This window comes from Filicampus tigris, chromosome 5, assembly GCF_054856515.1.
Source record: "Filicampus tigris isolate MCC_2025a chromosome 5, RoL_Ftig_1.0, whole genome shotgun sequence".
In the NCBI taxonomy this organism is placed as follows: domain Eukaryota; kingdom Metazoa; phylum Chordata; class Actinopteri; order Syngnathiformes; family Syngnathidae; genus Filicampus; species Filicampus tigris.
The window spans coordinates 1,922,501-1,945,028 of NC_141221.1; the positions used below are offsets into that span (position 1 = coordinate 1,922,501).

General features: G+C 45.0%; 1 protein-coding gene across 5 annotated transcripts in view; it reads left to right on the plus strand.

Annotated features, from left to right (window-relative positions):
* LOC147146822 (uncharacterized) overlaps window positions 1–22,528 on the plus strand; it is a 69,469-nt gene that overhangs the window by 32,127 nt on the left and 14,814 nt on the right. For all 5 annotated transcript variants that reach the window (XM_086031821.1, XM_086031823.1, XM_086031824.1 and 2 more), the window contains exons 10-25: window positions 1–133; window positions 420–507; window positions 11,105–11,148; window positions 11,239–11,314; window positions 12,629–12,703; window positions 12,879–13,098; window positions 13,174–13,401; window positions 14,880–15,021; window positions 15,095–15,264; window positions 15,494–15,609; window positions 15,684–15,847; window positions 16,845–16,998; window positions 19,409–19,477; window positions 19,944–20,033; window positions 20,532–20,672; window positions 21,101–21,333. The exon at window positions 1–133 is cut by the window's left edge and continues 122 nt beyond it. In XM_086031821.1, the coding sequence (XP_085887947.1) occupies window positions 1–133; window positions 420–507; window positions 11,105–11,148; window positions 11,239–11,314; window positions 12,629–12,703; window positions 12,879–13,098; window positions 13,174–13,401; window positions 14,880–15,021; window positions 15,095–15,264; window positions 15,494–15,609; window positions 15,684–15,847; window positions 16,845–16,998; window positions 19,409–19,477; window positions 19,944–20,033; window positions 20,532–20,672; window positions 21,101–21,333 (2,143 nt within the window). The remainder of the gene's footprint in view (window positions 134–419; window positions 508–11,104; window positions 11,149–11,238; window positions 11,315–12,628; window positions 12,704–12,878; window positions 13,099–13,173; window positions 13,402–14,879; window positions 15,022–15,094; window positions 15,265–15,493; window positions 15,610–15,683; window positions 15,848–16,844; window positions 16,999–19,408; window positions 19,478–19,943; window positions 20,034–20,531; window positions 20,673–21,100; window positions 21,334–22,528) is intronic.

Genomic DNA, 22,528 nt, shown 5'->3' on the forward strand with positions numbered 1-22,528 from the left:
GCCAAGCGCCCACGTGGGAACAGGACAAGGTGGAGAATCCCACTCCGGACACCACTGAGTTGAGGGACACTTCCATCCTGCCATCTAAACCCGTCTGGGACAGCGACAATAACAAGACCAGGATTGACATCAGGTATGTCAGCTGAACTAGCGATGAGAAATGATACTACAATATTTTGTCAACAGTAATACAACGCTTATTATTGTATGAATACTGTACAATGAGAAAGAATGACTGATCATTGTATTATTACCTCTCATGGTACAGTATTGATACGTAGACATCAGGTATTGATACATTCATTGATACCAAAATGTATGGTGGCTGATTTTCTTCCAATCTATTGATTATCACTTGGTGTACAGTATGGATCCAGTGAAGTATTAAATAATGTTGTTTTTTTTTTCCTCCTGGTCAGCGTGTCGCTCGACGATCCTCCTCTGTGTTCTCCTTCAAAGATCCGCTGGCTCAAAGCATACTACAAAGTCAGGGCCAATCTCCTCCTGGTAGGACCACTCACGCTGCTGTCCTTTATTTTCCCCCATCGCCCGATTTCGCTTTCATCCCGACTTCACTGCGGCTTGGTTGACTTTCTGCTTCCGATTTGCACACGTTTGGTCTCGGGTTTAATGCCGATTGTTGCGCTGCAAGTCTGTGGATGGGTTCAGACATTAATGCTGGTTGTTCTTGTGCAAGTTGGTGGGTCATTCCAGGCTTTAATGCTGATGCTTGTGCTGCGACTGGATAGTTACAAACTTTAATGTTGATTTTTTTTTTTTTTTTTTTTTTTGTACATGTGGGGATAGTTCAAGGTTTGAATGTAGTTTGTTCCAGGCTTAAATGCTGATTGTTATGCTGCAAGTGTACGGATAGTTCCTGACCAATGTGGATTGTTGTGCTGCAAGTGTGGGGATACTAGTTTCAGGCTTTAATTCTGATTGCAGTGCAGTGCTGTACATGTATGCTCTTCTCTGTAATTTTCTTGTCATTTTTCATTGTTTGTTGCTATGTCTTAACTTGAGAATCGTGGTTTTTTTTTTTTTCTTCTTCTTCCCCGGCAGTTTCAGAAATCGTTTTTCCGTCTCCATGGTCAGTATTGGCATGGCAACCGTATGACATTTCTGCGTCCCTGTTGCCGTCAATTTGTTTATGACAGGCAGCTTGTATACTTTTATTCTCCTCGCTTCACTTTCTTAGTTGCTGTCTCTTGTGCTTGAGTGTCAGTTTTCCTTCAATGAGTTTATTTCTATTGTGCAAGGTGGCGGTTATCATGAATAACTGACCAGAGGAGTGCTTTATTGAGGCATGTGACAGGTGTGCAGTGGACTTATTTTCGGGGGAGGCGTCAACATCTTGTGTTCTATAACCATACAGGATGAAATTAATGAATGCAAGTAAAGGCACTATAAAACAATCGATCCCCTTGTTAGTACCTCGGCCAAGGAGTTTTCAGTCGTGTTTTTTTTGCCTTTGACTTATCAGGATGACACACAAAATTACTTTACTAATTTTCTGAAATAACTTTGAGAGAGGAGGAAGGTGGGAGGAGGAGTGTGGTGGTGCGTCGAGAGGGAGGGTGGGTGGTTGGGGGGCGTCAAGGAAGAAGCCATTACATTACATTTTGGTGGGGATCCAAGATTTTTTTTCACTTTTGTTAACTTTTTTTTCCTCTTGGCAGATGTCTGCAGTGCACGGCTGAGTGCTCTTGTTCTAAATAAGTCATTTTACTGGATGGATGGATGGATGGATGGATTCCATCTTTTAGGAGGGTGGCATGGAGCCTTCATAGAAGTCTTCATTTTTAATTGATGGAGGGATGGATGATTGGATTGATGTGTGTGTTGGACTTTTTGGACTTTGTGGCTTATCTGTCGTCTATTTCTGTTTTGTGTTATGGTGGTTTTCATGACAATTCCCAATTTCCAAGGAATGATGGCATGCAAGTCAAGTGTCGGACACGTCTATTGCACACGAAGTCGTGTCATCAACTTTTTATTCCCCTACAGATTTTGTGTATTATATTTTATTATCAGGATAGTGGAGGTGTCGAGGAGGCGCAGACCCGTGCAAAGCATATGTGAGACTGGCAGGAGTGAAAAAAAGAAAAATGTTTTTTTTTTATGTGAGAAAACGGGAGGAAAAGGTCTGTGAGAGGGGGAGCGTGGCAGGTAGGGAAAAGGGGAGAGAGACAAAGAGAGGAAGAGAGAGAGAGAGAGAGAGAGGAGGGGAGAGAAGGAAAGTGGTTGTGGGAAGGACGAAGGGAGGAGCAGGTAGGAAAGAAGCACAGAGAGGGACAAAGTGAGAAAACGGGAAGGAGAGAGTCAAAGAGAAAGTGAGGGAGAGGAGAGAGAGAGAGGGAGAGGATGAGAGGCAAGAGTAGGGGAAGTGAAGTAGACAGGTGGTCAAAGATGCCCAGAGACAGAGAGAGAGAGAAAGCAAGAGAGGGGGGGTTAGGAGGAAAGGAGAGAGGGAGAGGAAGACAAGAAAAAGGGAGAAACAGATGGAGAAGTGGATGCAGTAAGGCAAATAGAGGGGGGGAAGAGAGGGTGAGGGGAGAAGAAAAATGAATCGAGAGAAAGAGGGAGGGATGAGTGAAGGAAGGAGGGCGGCAGAAAGGGGGAGAGGTGGGAAGCAAGAGGGAGGGACAAGATGCAAGAGGGGGAAAGAGGGAGGGAAAAAGAGAGAGAGAACGGGAGAGTGGGAGAGAGGGAGTGAGGGAGAGCGAGGAGAGAAGTGCGAGTACTGAGCGGTTCCATCACTGGTAAGAAGGAAAAGGAGGAGGAGGAAGGACGATGAAGAGTAAGATGAGGATGAGGATGGCCCTTGCCGTCATTCTGCTTGGACATACAAACAACACCAAATGGATTTGATTGACAGCCCAGCAAAAATATGCCGCAAAATCCACTTTGGAGGATTTGTCCGGCAACTCTGGCGCCCATCTTCGTGCTCCGGGTAAGTGCATGGCGACCATTCACTCATGAGGGAGAGGAGACGTTTGAGGAATGAACACAAGTTCCATATCTTTACGGGCCCCCCGGGAGCTTTTACAGGAGACCCGCCCCCGGGCCTCAACACCCCCAATCCGACCAAGTGAACCTCCATCCTCAAGTGCCAAGCACTTTCTATTTTTAACCAATCACGGTGCACTTTCACCCGCCTGCAAATCCGTCACTTAGTAGCAAAGTGAGACCTCCTGGCGGGATATTTTCTGCCAGCGGACGCGTCTCGTGGCCCGCAGCGGACGGGCCGGAGGTCCAATTGCCGGCAGTCAGGAAGACGGGCAAGAAAGTCATGACATACAGGAAGTCAAATGAGGGGAAGGGGTACAGACCTCTGCCAAGGCTTTTAGCAGGTGCTGATAGGACGACTACTTCTTTGGAAGGCAGCCAATCAGAAAGCGGCGATAGGATGTCATGCAAATAACTGGAACTTCCTGGAATTTTCCATTCTCTGTCTTTAGTTCATGGAACTAAATGGTTTCAATCGGATATGTGTATACCCAAAAGTTCCCAGACCGCTAAAAATCAATGCCTAAGGTTCCAATCAGATATTAGATTAGCTTTGATAAACCACCCTAAATGTAGACAATGGTTGTCACACACAGTAGTCGTCCAAAAGTTCCTAGTTCTTGATAATTTTCCTGAAACTTTTAGTACGGAAACGTGCAGGATCTGCCTCAAAGGTTCCAGGACCTCTTGAAAGTGCTAGCCCCCTAGCAAGGTCTTCTGATAAACTATCTTGGAACTAAATGGAGGCAATACTTTCTGTGGTCCAAACACAGATTGGTCCTTCCAAAGTTCCTAATTTGGTATAACGATTCTAAGCATCTTAGTCCTTAGAACTGTTTGGTTGCTGGTTCCAATCATGTATATGCTGAACCAACCCAAAAGGTGGAACTTTCAAATGCACGAGCCCCCCCAGCAGAGTCCGCTGATAAATTACTGCGCATGAGTTGACTTGACTTGATTTGTACACTACTCATATTACTAATGAAGCGAAGCTTAGCTCGTACAATTTTAGAATGAACTAGTAACACACAGTTGTCAACTACTGCAAAGTTTTGCCTCATGAGTAACATGAGTAGATGTCCTACAAGTGTGCCGAAGTGTGTTGAGAGGAAGCTAAAGCCGTTAGCGCCAGCAGGCTAACAGCTTGTCATTCACATGAGTGGCACGGAGAGGGAAAAGAAGGCTGATTGGATTACAGTTCCCAGAATGCACTCTTGACGGACACGCCTTGAGTGTGTGTGTGTGTGGGCGTGCGTGGGTGTGTGTGTGTGTGTGTGTGTGTGTGTGTGTGCGTGTGTAGTGGCGATGCTAAATCAATTAGCTTGTGGTGGGACAACCAGGCTAATGAAGGCGGCAGACATGACTCAGTGTCTTAATCGTGTTTGAGTGGGGAGGTTGTTTTTGGTGTTGTTGTGGTGAGGATGTGTGTGTGTGTGTGTGTGTGTGTGTATATACACTCCTTACCTGTCACACTTAGCCTGCCTCGACCCGTTCCTTTTTGCTGTATTCTTCATTAATACCCCCCCACACTTAAACTCTGACAGTGTCCACTCCACAATGATGTGTGCGCCCGTAGAGACTCTATGCCACTTTTTTTGCCTCAATTTGTCATCTTTGGTTCAATTTCTCTGAAATAATCCCTTAGTTCTTGCAATCTCCGACATGGTAGTCACTCCACAACGTTGTGCACTTGTCAGCGAGGGCTGTTTTTGTCTCTGTTGAAGGTGAGCAGAGGACGTTTTCATATTGACGTCTGCCTTGTTTCATACACACTCTTTCCTTTATTGCCTCCAATAGAAAAAGTCTGATTGATGGCTAGCGGATGTGCCGTCTTAAAGCTCTCCCATTGATCGTCTCTGCGTGAAACGATCACAAGAGCACGGCCGCCGTTTAGCAACGATCAATAACGTCTTCGGTAGGAGGAAATCTTGGGCAGAGGCAGATTGACGTGTCAGTTGCTATTCTCTTGAGTGTCAAAATGTTGGCGGGTTGTTTTTTTTCCCCCGACAGCAGCAATTTAGGTACATTAAGAAAGGGAAACGTGACGAGAGCGTGACAGCCTAACAAGCTGTTAAAGCACCCAAATCTCAAAACAGCACTTTTATTGTCATGGGTCGTCACTCAAACCTGCAAATTAAACTTCCATTTACAGTTAGATTTCTATATGTATGAGTGCAAATGTATGTAATAGTCAAATACAACTGAACTGGACTTAACAATTACACTGTCCTCGATTGAAAACATGTTTAAGCCGCTGTCACATGCGCCAATTCACTATTGAATTTAGTGGTTCTCTTGCGTATCACGAGAGGAGCCGGCGTACTATTATTTGACAATCACTGCGTTAGAGAAACAGTATGCTAAAGACATTTTTAGGTTACGGGTTTGCAGTCCCAGTGTTTTGCAGATTTTTTTAATTTCTATTTTTTGTATAGTTTGTAACTGGATATTGTTCTACCACTGTCAACCACTTGATGGTGGCATACTATTTAGTCTTTTTCTCCACTTTTTCGGTGAAACCAACCAATGTTCTACTGCAGATTACTAAAGAATGGAAAAAGCTAGAAAACTTTATTTTTCGGTTGAAATAAGAGCATCTTCTCATTCTTTTGTTGCTCATATTGCCACAGAACACAATATTATATTGGATGCGAAAGATCAGTTGAAGTGTTTGAAAACGGGCAACTTTGTTTTGAAAATGACCAGCAGTGAAGGATTGAAACCCAAACTGACAGTTGGCGCACCACCTCTCCCCCGTGCAAAAAAAAGCTTCACCGCTAATATCATCCATTGGCGTGGCAGCCAAAGTGAAGTGGCCACTGAGTGCGCATATCAATATACTGCCATACCAAAGTTAAGAGCGACTCCCAGAGAGACCAAATGCCTTCGGTGCCAGACGCAGCAAATTGAACTATTCCCAAATGTGGAACATCAAAGGAGCGTCAAGTGTGGAGATGAAAATGTATTTCAACAGGAATCAAACTTAGCCTGAAGCTAACGCCAGTCAGCACATTAATGCAGTTATGGATATGCTTAACGATGTCAAAGTGCTTTGAGCTCCCAAGCTGCTGAACCCTTTAACCAGGAAAAGTGGGGGTGTTGCAACGCCCCCTTAGGTAGAGTGTGTGAACTTTTCATATGAAATTAGTGTTATGTTAGAATAAAAACGCTGCTTGTGTTCTTATCAGGTTGTAAGCATCTGCTTTAGCTTCTTTCTTGAATTGGGGCTGAAGGATTTGGCGTGCGTGGAACACCAACTGGTGTGATTTACATTCGCCCTTTTTTTTGACAGCGAAGGACTTTAGCGCACTTCCAGGACGCTGACATCCTATCAATGTGTCAGTCAATAAACATAATTAAGAGTATTGTGTGAGGGCAGTAAATCAACAGTCACATAAAAAGACGTGAAATATTCCCAATATTCCCTCCTTGCATGTCATTGCGACGTTCAGAAGCTTTCAACAATCGCAATGAAATGAAATAAAATGCATGTGTGTCGTACGTAGTGACTATTTCAATTGAAGAAGAGTGGCCAGCTGTTCGATTCTAAATGAAAACTAGATGGAATCCCGATCTAATGCAGTCGAATAATCCAGTCCTGCCTTTTTTAAATAATAAACCTCATATTTTGACAATGTTAACAAAAGTACTTTAGTGACCAAATAAAACCCCTTGTACAAGGTATTTGTTCGTATGACAAATCTACAAATGGATGATTTGTCACCATACAAATAGCAAAAGAATACAGTATATATTGTTTAAAAAAATCACTTGTGTTTTTCTGTCGGTTAACTAGCAGGCTTCTGCTTGCTTCGCAGGAAATGATGAACAGCGAATGGAAAATCTGTGTAATAGAGAGAGAAGGCCTTTTATACTGCAATCATGCGTCTGCGTATACGCTGTACAATTTCTGCAAGGGATAATCTATTAAGGCTTGCATTCCAAATTATTTTATTATTGCTTGGAGGTTCATCTGGATCATCATTCCTCAAATGTCTCAATCCTTCTTGTTCCGTTGAAATATTTACTGGATATGATAATATGAATATGAAATTGTTCACTAAATATTCCAATGTTTTGTCTCTTTTTTTAGCCCATTTACAGCACGCTGACTTAACAGGATAAAAACACATACCTCCTGCAGGTATAATTAGCAGAAAAATGGTCGCCGCCTTTTGACGACAATGTGGGTAACACCATAAGGAACATGTTCTCCAGGAATCGCTCCGGTGGGTCACATGGAGGCAGTGTGCCCCCTAAGGGAGGCACCAAGACCAAGAAACGAGCCCCCAACCCCAAGGTAGCCTTGGTCATCCGGGGGAAAATCCATCGGCTGCTGCAAGGGTCCGTGGACCACCACGTGCCCGATCCCGAGCCTTACTATGAGGAGGAAGCTGATCAGGAAAAAAATGCAAAGGATCACAGACAGCTGTATCTGAAAACGGCATCGAGGGAGGAGGCCTGCTCTTCAGCAGTTCTGTCAAATGGTAAAGGACATGCAGGACCATCAGGACCACCATGTGTCGGTGAAGTGGAGCTGACTCGGGAAGGGTGTTTACGTATACCCTGCACTCTGCAGCGTAAAAGTGGAAAATCCCCCGCCAGTCGTAAGCGGATCTCCTTTGAGGGTTTGCCCTCGTTGTCTCCCGAGCTGCCTCCCACCACCGCCCCACTCTCTGGTTCTGCCAAACTGGAACGGAATGGCATCCTAATCGCTTCCCCCCGTGCTCGACCCAAGAGACCTTACTCTGCCGGGGACACCTTGGATTATGACTTCACCACGTCCCTCCCTGGACCACCGGAGCCAGAGGAGGAGGAAGGGCGTCTGGGCGAAGAGGAGTCCAGCGCCATCATCGATCACATTCTCAAAGAGCTGAGGGGCATCAACAAGATCCAGGAGGAGATCTCAGACCTCAGGGATTACCTCACCTCAGTGAAGGGCTCTGTGGAGGAGGTGTCGTCCTGTGTGGATGCTGTGTTGCTGGAAATTGAGGGCATACGCTCCAGTGGGAAGGGGGATCAAGACCAAGGCACGCGGGCCGGTACCTGGTCGGGGGTGGTGCGCATGGACGGGCCCTCCGCTCGCAGAAGGCCGGCTAGTGCGTATGGCAGTTTAGGGAGCACAGCACCAAAGTCCAACCATTTCCCCGACGTTCGCAAAGGGGAATTGCGGCGACCGAGGGCAAAAGACTACTCTGTGTCTCCAATTGCAGAATCAGCCAATCATCAGGACCCTGAGGAACTCGAGGATACTTCGGACCTCAGCTCAGACATCCCAGAAGGTGCATTAGCCAGAAAGCTGAGCTTTGGCCAAGACTGCCTGAGCACCACTTCCTTGTCTTCTCAAAGTTCCAAATCCGAGTCGGATTTGGAGAGACCTAGCGACCAGGCAAAGGATCACTGGCCGACCACCACGCTGCCGCACGAATCTGCTGGTGAGCATCTTTGGGACGGGGAACCCTCCTACCTGCAGGATCATAAGTCACAGGCTTTAAATGATGGAGCGGTTGGTTGGGATCACTATGCCACCAGGATTTCCTCAGATCATGACTTGGTTGGATCCAGGCAGCATTACTCCAACTCTCGTGCAAGGACATCCTCACGTCGAGAGGACTGGCAAACGAGGAGGTCAAAATCCCAGCCAGGGTTTCAGACAAACCTTGGAAGTTACAACACAGATTGTTCCTACCCTAAAAGTTCTGGTTACCATTCTTTTGATGGACATTATGGATACTCCAATGGGTTCGACTATGACCAATCCAACAATCAGGTTGGTAGTCATGATGGAGCTTACTTGCCCTATGAAGACTCTACAGTAGGGACGTGGACATCGCAGGACAACTCCTTTTTAACAGAAACTGAAAACAGACTCCCTCAACCCGGTCAGAAAGATCTCCAAACGAGCTTCAACGTCAGGCGCATAAGTCGAGCCGTTTCCGACTTTAGTTCTGCTTTGCGTGGAGCCCTTCGCAAACTTGAAGTCCCCCCAGACCATGATCCGGAAGATGCAACAGACTTTGACATATCCACACTTTCTGAAATGCCTCCAAAATCTTTTAGCTGGGACCTTGTGAGCCAAAACATTCCTTTTGAAGAAACTGAAGAAGAATTTGCAGCCACCAGCCAGCATTACCCAAGTTTGGAACTTGTAGCCTACCCCGAATCTATGTCCACCAGTGTAGCAGATCACGCATACGTTGCTGAGGAGTGGCCTCTGGATCGGAATGTCAAGAGCCAACTGTCTCAAGGCACCACCACCGAATCCTTGTCGTTCGCAGAACCAGAGGAACAAGGAGAAAACGTGGAAGTCAAGTTAGCCATCCAAGCTGAGGAGCAAAACCTGGAGATAAGTCAGATGGACGAACGCAAGTTAAAGTGTGTCCGGAGTTTCCAGCAGATCCTAAGGGAGAAGCGTGAGATGAGGCGCAACCTGTCCAGTGTGTCCACCTCCTCTCGGGAGGGCTTTGAAGCAGGTAGTCCTCAACTGGAAATCATTAATAATCTTTATTACGTTTCCGTCAAAATAGCGTTCCATATATTATTATTAGGAAAAGGACCATTGTCCAAATGTGGGTTTAGGCTACCTGTTGCCCAGAGTCAGCTGGGATAGACTCCAACTGATCCATCACCCAAATGAGGAAAAAAGGAATTTTGAGAAAATTAAACCGCTGAGACCTGTCTCACTTAGCAATGTGAAATTTGGTAGGCGAGTCTATCATGAGTAGAGCCTCTAAAAAGTCTCAAGAAGTCATGTCTGAAAAGACACAGGAAGCAGCTATTTTAGTGTGAATATGGACATTTCCAGGGTCCTCCAAAACTGAACTTGACCTTGAGATTTCTTTAAATTACAGGCCCTGAAACCAATCATTTAGCAACATGAAATATGGAAGGCTTGTCTATTATGAGTAGACCTATAAAAAAGTCTCAAGAAGCCATTCATTGTCTGATGGCTACCAAATTCCAAATATATATAGTAGAAAAAAGGGACGACACTATTGAAAATCTAAATCTCAGTGTAGGGGATGTTCTTGATCCAAATTAGCCTCACTATGATGCCACAATTCTGCAAAATTGAGAATGACTTGCTTACAGACGCATGTACACATTTTTGGTCAAATACTTAACTTCAGTACTTTTTTTTTTTTTACATTTCAAAGCACCTTTGCGGAGTACGGCCATTAAACACCTAACGCAAATATTAATTTGACGCCGTCTGTCTTGTCGTCTGCGCCAAAGCCAAGCTATTCATACTCCCCCAAGCATCATCCATCCATCACCTGCCAATTGCCAGCCTTGCGCTCCAGCTGCGGCCATTTGCTGAATTAGAACCGATGAATTACCTCCTGGGGTAGAGGGAGATATCTTTTTTTTTTAATAGCCGGATGGACATGTCAATGAACACTGATGAGCTCAGTCGGCTGTTAGCGCTAAAGCTTAAGCATATGTTTACAGTTTGCCGTATTTCTTGTGCTGTCTTGCAGGTGGAAGTCAAGATGGAGATCAGGTTTCTGACTGTGTGGTTTCTCTGCCTCCCGACATTACTAACATTACATCCCCCCAAGACCTTGTTCATGTGTAATTTGATGGAATGTTTCTTTGGTGTCCGGTTGCGTTCAATTCATCATCATGTTGCAATATTGACGTCAAATAACATCAGCGTTTGTGTGTTTTGTGGGGCCTGAGCATGTGGCGTTTTTATTTTCTTCTTCATTATTATTGTGAACCATCCATCCATCCATCCATTTTCTTAATTCACCCTAATGAAAATTGTTTTGTTCACACCCCTGGATTTTTTTGTAAAATTCAGCCCCCGAAGTCCGTTTCATTTAGCAATAGGAAAGTTGGGGAACATGTTTATCCGGAGTAAAGCCAGAAAAATGTCTTAAGAAGCCATTCCTGAACAGACAGATGAAGTCAGCCATTGTGGTTCAAAGTGAACCTGTTGGCCATTGGAGTGATGCTATCGTTAGCATGCTGTGACGAAAGTCAACCAAGCCGCCTCAATCCCGACTCTCTTCCATGTCCATAAAACCCTAAAAGCTATCCATGCATCCCACCTGCCTTGAAATCTGTGACATTTGACTTTGTGTTTCAGAGATACGATGGCGACCCCGGCAGGCAACCATGGGCCAACCCAGGGTCAGTGACGGCCTCGTAGTATCCGACCGGGAATATCCACGATGTAACCCGTTTATATATCGATCTGTGCATTTGTGTGTTTGTGTGTAGGGAAAACACACCGTTTGGCATTGACAGTATGCCGGACCTCCGAAAGCGGAGACCCATTCCCCTCGTTAGTGAAGTGGTGAGTTCAAATCATTAACTTTTTTTGCAAAAATAGCCACATGTGTAAAATCAATAATTCTGCAAAATTAACTGATATTTCACTTTTTTGTATGCCCTCTTTAGAATACAGGTTTTAAGGCAAACATTGGAAATATTGATCATACGAAAACATCTAACTTAAAATTTTTTTTTTTAAAATAATTAAATAATGTAACAAAAATTGATATTTCACCCATTACTTTATAGCAATGCTAATGGTAAGTAGCTAACATAGAGAGCAGTATCCATAAAGACAAAAGGTGGGAACAACTAGGAAGATACAGTATTTGGAAAAACATGAAAACAAAAAAAATATGTAAGCCAGTTTTTTAGCTGCTTGCTCATCTGTAACCTTTGATTTTCTTCCTCCTCCTCCTCCTCCTCTTCTTGCTTCCAGGCTATGGTGAGTAAAGCATATAAACACAAGTTGTTGTGTTTTGCACGTGGGACGAGCTTGCACGTTTTTGCGTCCTTTTGATTTTTGAAATAGTTGGCGTAGCGACGCCCACCCCTTTGCTCCCTCGGGCTCTGCTTCTCGCAAACAAAATGAAATCATATTAAGTCATAAAAGAAGTCCTTGCACTTGTCTTGAAGGAGATTTCCCCACTGTTGACTCATGGAAAGAGCTCCCTTTCAGTTGTTTACGCGAGGTTAGTATGTGATGATCCCCGTAGCCACGGCAGCGCGGAACAGTGCGGCGTGAGATTTTGGCCATTATTCAAGTCTTGCTACTGTTTGTGAGATGCTGAAAAAAATTCATATCGCTTCCCGTCCCTTACATTGTGTCGCATTTTGTTGCATTCACAGCAACCGATTAGATTTTTTTTTTATCTGCACCAATATTTTGACAGTTGAAATATCTTGCCCGACATCCACGGTGATCACGGCCTGTCACTTTTGCCCATCCGCGTTGTCTCACAACTATCCCATTTTGTCCATGATGATCTGAAATGGGATTGCCATGGCCACCGGGAGCATCATTAGCATCAGATAAAGTTTAGTGACGGCGCCCCGATTTTCTTCGATGATAAAGAAAAACATAAGGAAGAGGGAGGGGGGAAAACAAACTCCAAACTATGCTCCTATAAGGGAGGGGCACAGTATAGGTTTGGAAAAACACCTCAGCAAACAGCGTGAATAAAAGACACAACAAACTACGACTCGAATACTTGCACATGTGGAAAGTGGGGTAGGGAGGTATCGGGCGGCTAGTCTGTCCAACTCGTAATGTTCAACTGTTTGCATTGTGTGAGAATAGAAGAACCTCATCCCAACTCTTCATTCTACTTTCCAGACCATGATCCAGTCCAGGAAGGCCGGTCTGTCCCACACGTTGGCCACGCGGACCTCCCTCAAGGACAAAGAGCTTGTGAGTCAAGTTATCTAGTTTTGTCGCGATAGGGTAACAAACACGAGTGCCACAAGAGATCTGCGATCGCTTGCATTGTTGCCGCAATGGACGTTAACGAACATCACTACCGATGAGCTCCGCTGCGTACAAGTGTCGCTGGAGTCACCGGTTCCTGTTGGTTGTTTCCCAACAGAAGTGCCACGTGTACAAGAAGACGCTTCAGGCTCTCATCTACCCCATCTCCTGCACCACGCCGCACAACTTTGAGGTTTGGACCGCCACCACGCCCACCTACTGCTACGAGTGCGAGGGACTGCTGTGGGGCATCGCTCGGCAGGGCATGCGCTGCGCCGAGTGTGGCGTCAAAGTCCACGAGAAGTGCCAGGAGCTGCTCAATGCCGACTGCCTGCAGCGTGAGTGGAAAGAGCTTCTTGGGCCCAAATCCTATCCAAGACTTCACAACGAGCCTCTTCTGCCGTCTTATTCAGGAGCCGCCGAGAAGAGCTCCAAGACGGGAGCGGAGGACCGGACCCAGCACATCATCATGGCCATGAAGGACAGGATGAAGATTCGCGAGAGGAACAAGCCAGAGATCTTTGAGGAGGTCCGCCGAGTGTTCGACATGTCCAGGACACTCCACGGCCAGCACATGAAGAACGTTAAGCAGAACATCCTGGACGGGACCTCCAAGTGGTCGGCCAAGATCACCATCAACGGTACGTTCGGGTCCTCGCGAAATCACTGCACTTCATGCACGTTGTTTGTCACTGCGCTACTCACAGAAAGTCACGAAAGAAAGAAAGGGCTTTCGGGGGACATTTTAGGATGAATCGCAATACTTTGATCATCCAGAAAGGTTTTATCTGTTAATGATTACTGTTCATGAACATTACCTGGATGAATTGGAACTAGGATTGAAACAATCTTCTTCATCATGCTGTTCACTTTTTGACACCCGAGACCAAGGAGACGCCAACAGGATCAAAGAGGACGTAGTCAAGTTTCACTTACTGTCAATGAAGTGCAGCACTGTAGATGTTTGTCAGAAAGACACTTCAAGACCCTGTAAAGCCAATTCAGAGATTTGTTTCTAAATATATGATACGTATTTGCAGATAACTGCTAAAAACGTGCAAAGACTCAAAACTAGGTAGTAGCCAATTGTGCAGATGTGTGTTCTACTCTTTCACCATCTCAATTTCCTCCTCCGTCACCCGATGCCACATTTCGGTATCTGGCAGGAGTCGCTCCTCCCCCAATGTGTAAGAACTTAAGTGCCTACCTTTGCCTTTAGTGATTATCCGGCAAAATTGTACTATGCATTTAGCGAGCTAGTTATGTTTACATCGCACAAATTCATGGTCACTTCTGATATTCCGTTGGCGTGGCCGCTTTAAAGCGTCTCGGTGTTGGCTGTGAGTGCACGCACATCACAGAGAGAAAGGGGGGAGATATATTCATTTTATATATTTTTTCCAAAGTCTGCTCTAAGAGCCAGCTTTTGCGGACCAGCGCTTTAGACGAGGGTGGCCACTTTAGAGCGCCTCGTTGTTGTTGGCCGTGAGTGTCCGCACATCGCAAAGCAAAAGATGGAAGAGTGAAAAGCAGAGAATACTTTTATTTATTTATTTTTTAAATTTTTTTTTTAGTCCAACTTGTCAGACACCTTGTGGACCGGGGCTTCTGGGCCGGCGTGGCCGCTTTAGAGCACCTTGTTATCGGCCATGAGTGTGCGCACATAATGGGGAAAAGGTCACAAAAGGTGTGAGGGGAAATAAAGGCGTGAGTGCAGATGCAGATATCTGCACACCAGTGTCACCGAAAACCGAACCAACTTTACCTCGCTGCAAACCCGCCGCCACCTCCCGCGCATCCAGGGTGTCGCTGTTACCACGGCAACCTGACACATGGCAGCGTGCAGTTGCTGTTGCCGTGGCGACCATCACACCTTGTCTCCGTGGTCCATCAAAGGCGGAGACATATTCAGACTTTGTTTTTCCCACACTGACATTCTTCATTGAGAGAAGCTGAAATAGTTGCACAAGGTTGCTCAGGAAGTAGTCACAATCATTGCCTTTGAAAATAGTTGATGTTATGTGTTACGTTAGTCACACCAGTGTTATTTTGCATAATGTGTGCGTGGGGTGTTGAGTAGGTGTGCGTTGTACTATTTGCGCTTCCTCTGGTGCGTTAGTTGTGAGTGCGCAGGGTCTCCAGGCCAAAGACCGGACCGGTTCCAGTGACCCCTATGTCACCATCCAAGTGGGCAAGACCAAGAAGAGGACAAAGACCATCTACGGGAACTTGAACCCAGTCTGGGAGGAGAAGTTCAGCTTGTCAGTTCCCCTTTTTATAGTCCTCACCAGCGATGTTTTATTTGTATCTTGAACTCTCCGCCGTCTTTTCCAGCGAGTGCCACAACTCGTCGGACCGCGTGAAACTGCGCGTGTGGGACGAGGACGACGACATCAAGTCGCGGGTGAAGCAGCGGCTCAAGAGGGAGTCTGACGACTTCCTGGGTCAGAGCATCATCGAGGTCCGCACGCTCAGTGGCGAGATGGACGTGTGGTACAACCTGGGTACGTATGCTTCGCCGCGGCAGGGCATGACTGTCGACACGCTACGCTGCTTGACGGAGTCGCTGGACGTTTCTTGTAGCCGACGCTAAGATGTCACTTCAAAACCTTCTGTAGACAAGCTGCACTGCGCAAGTCACTGGCACGCGACACAAAGAAGAGCGCTCAAGTTTGACTTAACTGCTTTAGCCATTAGCGTCACTGCAAGTTGTGTTTTTTCTTCCGTTTACAGAAAAGCGGACTGACAAGTCAGCGGTGTCAGGCGCCATTCGCCTTCAGATCAGCGTGGAGATCGAAGGCGAGGAAAAGGTGGCGCCATACCATGTGCAGTACACCTGTCTCCACGAGGTAAGGCGCTTGCTCCCCCTCTGTTTAGGGTCCTAAGTGGAAAAGCTAGCTAAGGGGCAGTTGTGGTCTGGTAGAACATTTTCCACTTGGTGACGGACGTGGAGGGCGGCGGCGTGGTCAAGTTCCCGGCGGCGCAGGGCGACGACGCCTGGAAGATTTACTTTGACGAGGTGCAGCAGGAAGTGGTGGACGAGTTCTCCATGAGATACGGCGTTGAGCCTATCTACCAGGCCATGACGTAAGGCTACCGTCTGTCGTCAGTCTGTCTCCTCATTACACCGGGGCGTACGGTAAAGCCTGGTTCACACAGCAGGATTTGAAAGTTGTCGGCCGACTTCCAAACTCTGAGGGACCCCGCACGTGACTAGAAAAAATCACCGTGTGTGTTGTGCAGATCAACACATCACACACCAACCGCATTCATTCACAGATATTCGCACGTCAGAGGGAAAGTCTCGCAAAACCCCTCGAGATTAAACCAGACTTCGGAATAAACAAACATGACACATGAAAAGGCAGAAGTGGTCTCAGGTCTTGTCTTGACGATGGCGCTAGTTTGCGAATTTTTCGTGGAGAAAAGTGACACAAAAAGAAAAGACGTTGGGCTCCATTGCGGCATGACTGTTTTCATTTTGGATTCCCACCGCGCTTCTTCGCCGCCCGGTCACTTCGCTTTCTGATTGGCTGTATGTCACTGTCAACCGGCCGTGTGCCGTTTTGTCGTCGGAACTCAGCACACACGGGGCGAAGTCGGGCCAAAACAATCCAACATGTTGAACATCCCCAATTTGAAGTCGGACGTTCTCCCGTGCGGCCGAGATCAGTCTGAACACCACACACGGCAGGATTATTTTATAAGATTATCTTTAGAGCCATTACGAGAGTCGGCCCCGACCTACGATTGTCGGGAGAAGAAATTCGGGGCTAACACTGGGCCAAATATGCTGTCTGCATTAATCTATGTGCTATCAAAAAAATATATCTAATATCATATTAGGCTGCATTTTTTTTTTTTTTTTTATGACGGTGTTGAAAGTGACACCGTTGCTATTTTTATAAACCATACTACTGCCCATGCCTACTCACAAGCATATAGTCTGTATCCGAATTGTGACCATTTTTGGGGTTTATATTCATATGTATAAATGATGACATCTTCAATTCGGAAATCAAGTCACCACTGTGCTTGACTGATTTTTGTATGTGTTTGTGTGTGTGTGTGTCTGTCTGGTCAGCCACTTCTCGTGCTTGTCGTCCAAGTACATGCTGTCAGGCGTGCCGGCCGTGATGAGCACGCTGCTGGCCAACATCAACGCCTTCTACGCGCACCCCAGCGCCACCACCACCAACGTCACCGCACCCGCCAGGTTCGCCGCCTCCAATTTCGGGGTGAGTGACATTACCATCAAATTGCCGTAGAGGAAGATCCGACGTATTCTGTATGACAGCGACAACTACTTTAGAAACAAAAAGGCCGATATATATATATATATATATATATATATATATATATATATATATATATAGATAGATAGATAGATAGATAGATAGATAGATAGATAGATAGATAGATAGATAGATAGATAGATAGATAGATAGATAGATAGACAATTTTATTATTACTCCCAAAAACAAAAGAATGCAATTTCTGTAAAATTATGACTATTCTCATAAAATTCTTTTTTTTCATCAACAAATTCTATTCTTTTCAGATTCCATTTTTTAACAAAATGGAATTTTTCCATTTCCAAAACATTTTTCCTCATTAGATTGAAACTTTTTCACAAATGAAAACACATATATTATACACATAGATTACAAGTTTTTCGCCAATATCTGACTAAATTCCTCAATTATATTCATGAGATTGAGTGATATTTTCTGTTGAAAAATAATGAAATGAATGCATCTTTAGTCTAGTAATATTGTCTTGGTTTCCAAATTTTTCCACATTCCATCATTCTGCTAGATTATAATTTTCAATTATTGTGATAACTGGTAAGAATGTGATTCTTTTCACGAAATGCTTCAGAGCCCAAATAGAAGCGCTGACATTTCATCACCTTTTACACAGAGCTCTGAGATGATTTGCATTACGTGCTGTGTATAATAGGAGACCGGTGTAAAAAGTTGCAGTTAAGACGGAACGACAGCGTGGTCCCACTGTGAACTGGGAACCCTGCCGACTGTTTGTAGTCCAATTACCCGCACACCCACATCGGGCACGGCCAAGTGTACTGAATTCTAACGAGTAAAATAGTGAAATTGCACCATCCCGCCGCGCCTATTTGCGAGCCGTCGCTCTGGGAACAAACCTTCAAAGTCCAGCAGAAGCTGGAGGATGGCGGCAGGAGCTGCCGGAGGCCACCGCCAGGGAGTCCTGATGCTGACCTGGCGTTGTCGCGGACCCTTTGCTGCCCCCAAGGCGAGTTGGCGACACTTTTTTAATGAGGAAGTGTGCCGGTCCACAGCAGGGAGATTTGACAGTCCTGCTGATTTTAAGTTCTTGTTGGCCATTTCCGGGAGTTTTTCAAAGACTATTCGGACAGATTTTATCCAATTGCTATACCAGATTTTTAGCCTTGGAAACCAGACAGAAGGACAACACAAAATTGTGAATATTATGGGTTGTGGTCATTGCATGTGGGCGGAGCATGGCGGCGAAGTTTGATTAGTTGCCACAGAATGCAAAATTCTTATACGTCATCTTCAATACTGGTAATTGTTTCAAAATGAAGCCCCCGAAGCAAGTTTCACTCAGGAATGTGAAATGTAATAGCACTGTTAATCATGAGTAGACCCACAAAAAAGTCTCAGGCAGCCATTCTCTAAAACACAGCAAAGGGTGAATATTTTAGTTCAAAGTAGTCAATTTTGAAATTTCTGTCTGTGGGATTTTTTTAATTCAGCCCCCAAAGCCAGTTTCATTCAGCAACATGAAATTTGCCAGACATGTCTCTCATGGGCGAACCCACAAAAAAAGTCTCAAAATGGCATGCCTGTAACTTGAGGTTCAGTTTGGTCATTTCCAGGTTTTCTTCAAAAACAACCTTTTTCTACAGTCTGTTTTTTTGGTATTCGGTCCCTGAAGCCAATTTCAATTTAATAGCCATCTCTATTATGAGTACACCGACTGGAAAGTCTCAAGAAGCCATGCCCCAAGGCAAACAAAAAGGCGGCGATTTATGTTCAAAGCCGCCAAATTAGGCTCAATTGAATAATTTCTAGGAGTCTCTCAGAACATTTGTTCTGCAGATTTTGGAAAATTCAGCCCCTGAAACCAGTTTCTGTTAGCAACACGTCATTTGGTAAATATGTCTAATGTGAGTAGACCCACAAAAGATACCAAAAAGCCCTACTCAAAAAGACACAGGAAGTCAGTCATGTTGTTTTGCAGCTGCCTTTTTCAGGTCAATTACCTACCAAGACATGCCTGATGAACCTTACAGATTGAATTTATGGTTTGTTTTGGGGGTTTATTTGTGTGCGTGCGTATGCCTCACGTTGTGTGCTGCATGCAGGCACACACACTCAAAGAGGAAATATTTCAAGAGCTTGGCGGCTTAGGTGTTGAGTAATGCCAGGTAATGTCGCTATCGCAATTGTTTTATCCTGACGTAAAACGAAAAGGGAAACCCTCTCCAGCTTGTCGCTAAGCAACCAGCCTGTCTTTGGCCGCCCAATCAAAAGTGACATGTGATAATTAACGTTACCACTGAGTTCTTGTTTATTCCTTGCAGATAAAGGGGAAAATTTGTGCTTCCGTCTGACATTTTGGCATATTTTTTCTTTCTAACAGAGGGATCGTTTTGTCAAGCTTTTGGATCAGCTGCACAATTCCCTGAGGATTGACCTCTCCATGTACAGAGTGAGTGTGCAAACAACAAGAAAAATGGAAAAAATATGGAAAAATATGCTGTTATATATAATATGATATCAAAACCAATAAAATGACTTTTTGGATGGTGTTTGGAATCAAAATAATTTAAAATATACATATATGGATTGATGGATATTGCAGTGAGAAATCAGTATCTCGTTTTTTTTATTTGAAAAATCTAATTCTAATAAAAATAATGTATGTCCTAATTTTGGACGATTTTAACGTGGAAAACACCATTCACGTAAAAATAAGTAAATTGTTACAAATTGAACATCACAAACAAAATTTTGGGCGCTTTTTTTTCTCATCCAACAGCATGAGGAAGTGCAGCCAAACTTTAGGCTGGGTTTAGCAGGAATTTGAAGGGTGACAAAGCAAGCTTTTTACGGTATACAAAACACTGCATTCAAATCCCTAAACATATTACACATGTGCACGTGTGTATCCTCAGAACAACTTTCCGGCCAGCTGCAAGCCCCGCCTCCAGGATCTCAAGTCCACGGTGGACCTCCTCACCAGCATCACCTTCTTCAGGATGAAGGTACAAATCTAATTGCGCTTTGGTTTTCTTGCATTGATTCGCTAAAATGCGAACATGCTAGTTCATTCTTCTACTTTACGGTGTTGCCTTGACTTACGACTTCAATTGATTCTGTGACCAAGCTTGTAATTCAAGTGACCTTTTACCCACATGGATTTTCTCATTTGAAATGTATCATCACGGTAGTTATTAATTTGTTGTTTTTAAAAAAATAGCACAGTCTTGTAAAATCTAACTACTAGACAATATAAAGAAAAGAACACCTACACATGCACACATTCATGTTGATGTGAGCCTCTAAGGGGCGTGGCCTAGTGAGTGACATCAGGAGATTCAGTCTTGCGGTTAGTTTATGTTAGCACCATACACCTTGAGAGTGCTTTCATTTTTATTCATGCCTTAGACCATTCAGTAAACGACTTTTCCATTGAAACAATTTGAGTTTGAGAACCTCGACGATTGGAATGACGCAGTCTTGTCCATATGGTCCCGATCCAGGTCCTGGAGCTGCCGAGCCCGCCCCGGGCCTCGTCGGTGGTCCGCGATTGCGTCAAGGCCTGCCTGAACTCCACCTATGAGTACATCTTCAACAACTGCCTGGAGCTCTTCAACTGCCAGTTCCAGACCACGGCCCCCGCCGTCAGTAAACACCTTACATGCTGTTTATTTTGCATGCACACACAGTATGTTCGTTATCAAATGACAAACTACAGGACTTTAAAAATGCATTCACTTGGGTTTGTTTTGTTAAGCATGTACAGCATGATCATTCTTATGACATTCTACTCTTTCACTGTTTCGAGATTTTCCCCCATGACCCTTCAAACACCAACAGGTGCATGTTTCTGCCGGAACCTGTGTACCTGTGGTGGGAACACAGACAGTTCTATGGAGTGTTTCAAACTCCCCCGTGAACACCACTTTAAGACAAGACATCAAATTTCAGGGTCAAATAACCTTGAAAGTATTTGAATGTCAGAAATGAAATGGAAGGGTTAAACCCTGGTGACCACCATCTGGTCGTCCTGGCAAATTCACAGTCCGTGTATTGATCTTTCTTCTTGCAGCCTGAGGCAGAAAAGAAGAAGAAGAAGAAGGAAAAGGTAGAGGGTGAAGAGGGGGAGGAGGAGGAGGAAGAGGAACAGGAAGAAGAGGAGGAGGAAGAGAAGAAAGAGGAGAGCCAGCCTCCAGAGGAGCAAGGCCCGAGCATCCAGAATCTTGACTTCTGGCCCAAACTCATCACGCTCATCGTGTCTATCATTGAGGAGGACAAGAACTCCTACACGCCCATCATCAACCAGTCAGTTTTCCGCTTCTTTGATCTTCAAGGGAAGTCAATCCCAACATTTTCTTCACAATAATATGTGCTGTGCAGCTCCACTAGTCTAAACACGTCATTCTGCTTGATACTGTGCTTGTGGAATATGAGTTAAGCAGAGCCGGGCAGCGAGCCTCCGTGCCCGCTTTCCGTCCTGCATATTCAATCGACTCTTCGCCGGCGACAGCCAATCGGCGTCGATGACATAATCTTTACGTCACACGCAGGTGCCGCACGAGCACACACGCCGCCAAACAAAGAAAAAAAATCAAACAGAAACACCTGACACATGCACAGCGTTGTCATCGGTGAAATAAAAAGAATACGGGACACACGTCATCGCGTCTGTGGGACCGCAAGGTACACCCCACCCTTTTATTTTTTATTGTTTCCTTACTCGACCGCGTGTCAGGAGTGCGGCACCTGCATGTGACGCGGTATCGGTAAAGTCCGTTGTCGACGCCGGTTGGCTGACTCAGACCGACTTGGACCACGTGGGTCGATTGAATATGCAGGACGGAAACCGGGGACGGGTTGTCGCTGCCCAGATCTGGAGTTGAGGAGCAAAATCCACTCCTTTTTGTCCATCTTCATTTTGTCATATGCTGTCGACTGAAAATGATATCACAGTTGCTCAGGGCTCAGGTAACAATTAATCACGGCTCAGCTTCAGAAACCAGCTGAGCCATGATTGAGCACTGAGCCGTTGTGATGTCATTTTCAGTCGACAGCAAATGACAAAATGGCCGCCCCCTGAGATGGCTAAAAACGGATGGATTTTGCTGCTTAACTCATATTCCACAGATGCAATATTCATCAGAATGCCATGTTTAGACGAGTGGAGGAGCATCGAACAGACAAGAAACTTTTGGGGTTGACTTCACTTTAATTATTGTTTTGAAAATTCAGCTGCCGTCAACAGTTTTAAGTTACATAATAACATGCAGCTTTGCAGTAGTTCCAAAACAAAAACTAATAATAATAATAATATTTTACGATTTTTAAATTTTTTTACAGAAAAAAGGTTAATTCCTTCTCTTCGGTTCTTGTCAAGCGTGTATGTTATGATGTATTCAAATGAAATTTCAATACACTAAACTTATCTTTGAGTAAAGTTAAGTCTAAACACCGTGGTCGTGTAAAAACCTTGGCGCTTCCGTCTCCCGTGGGATCAGGA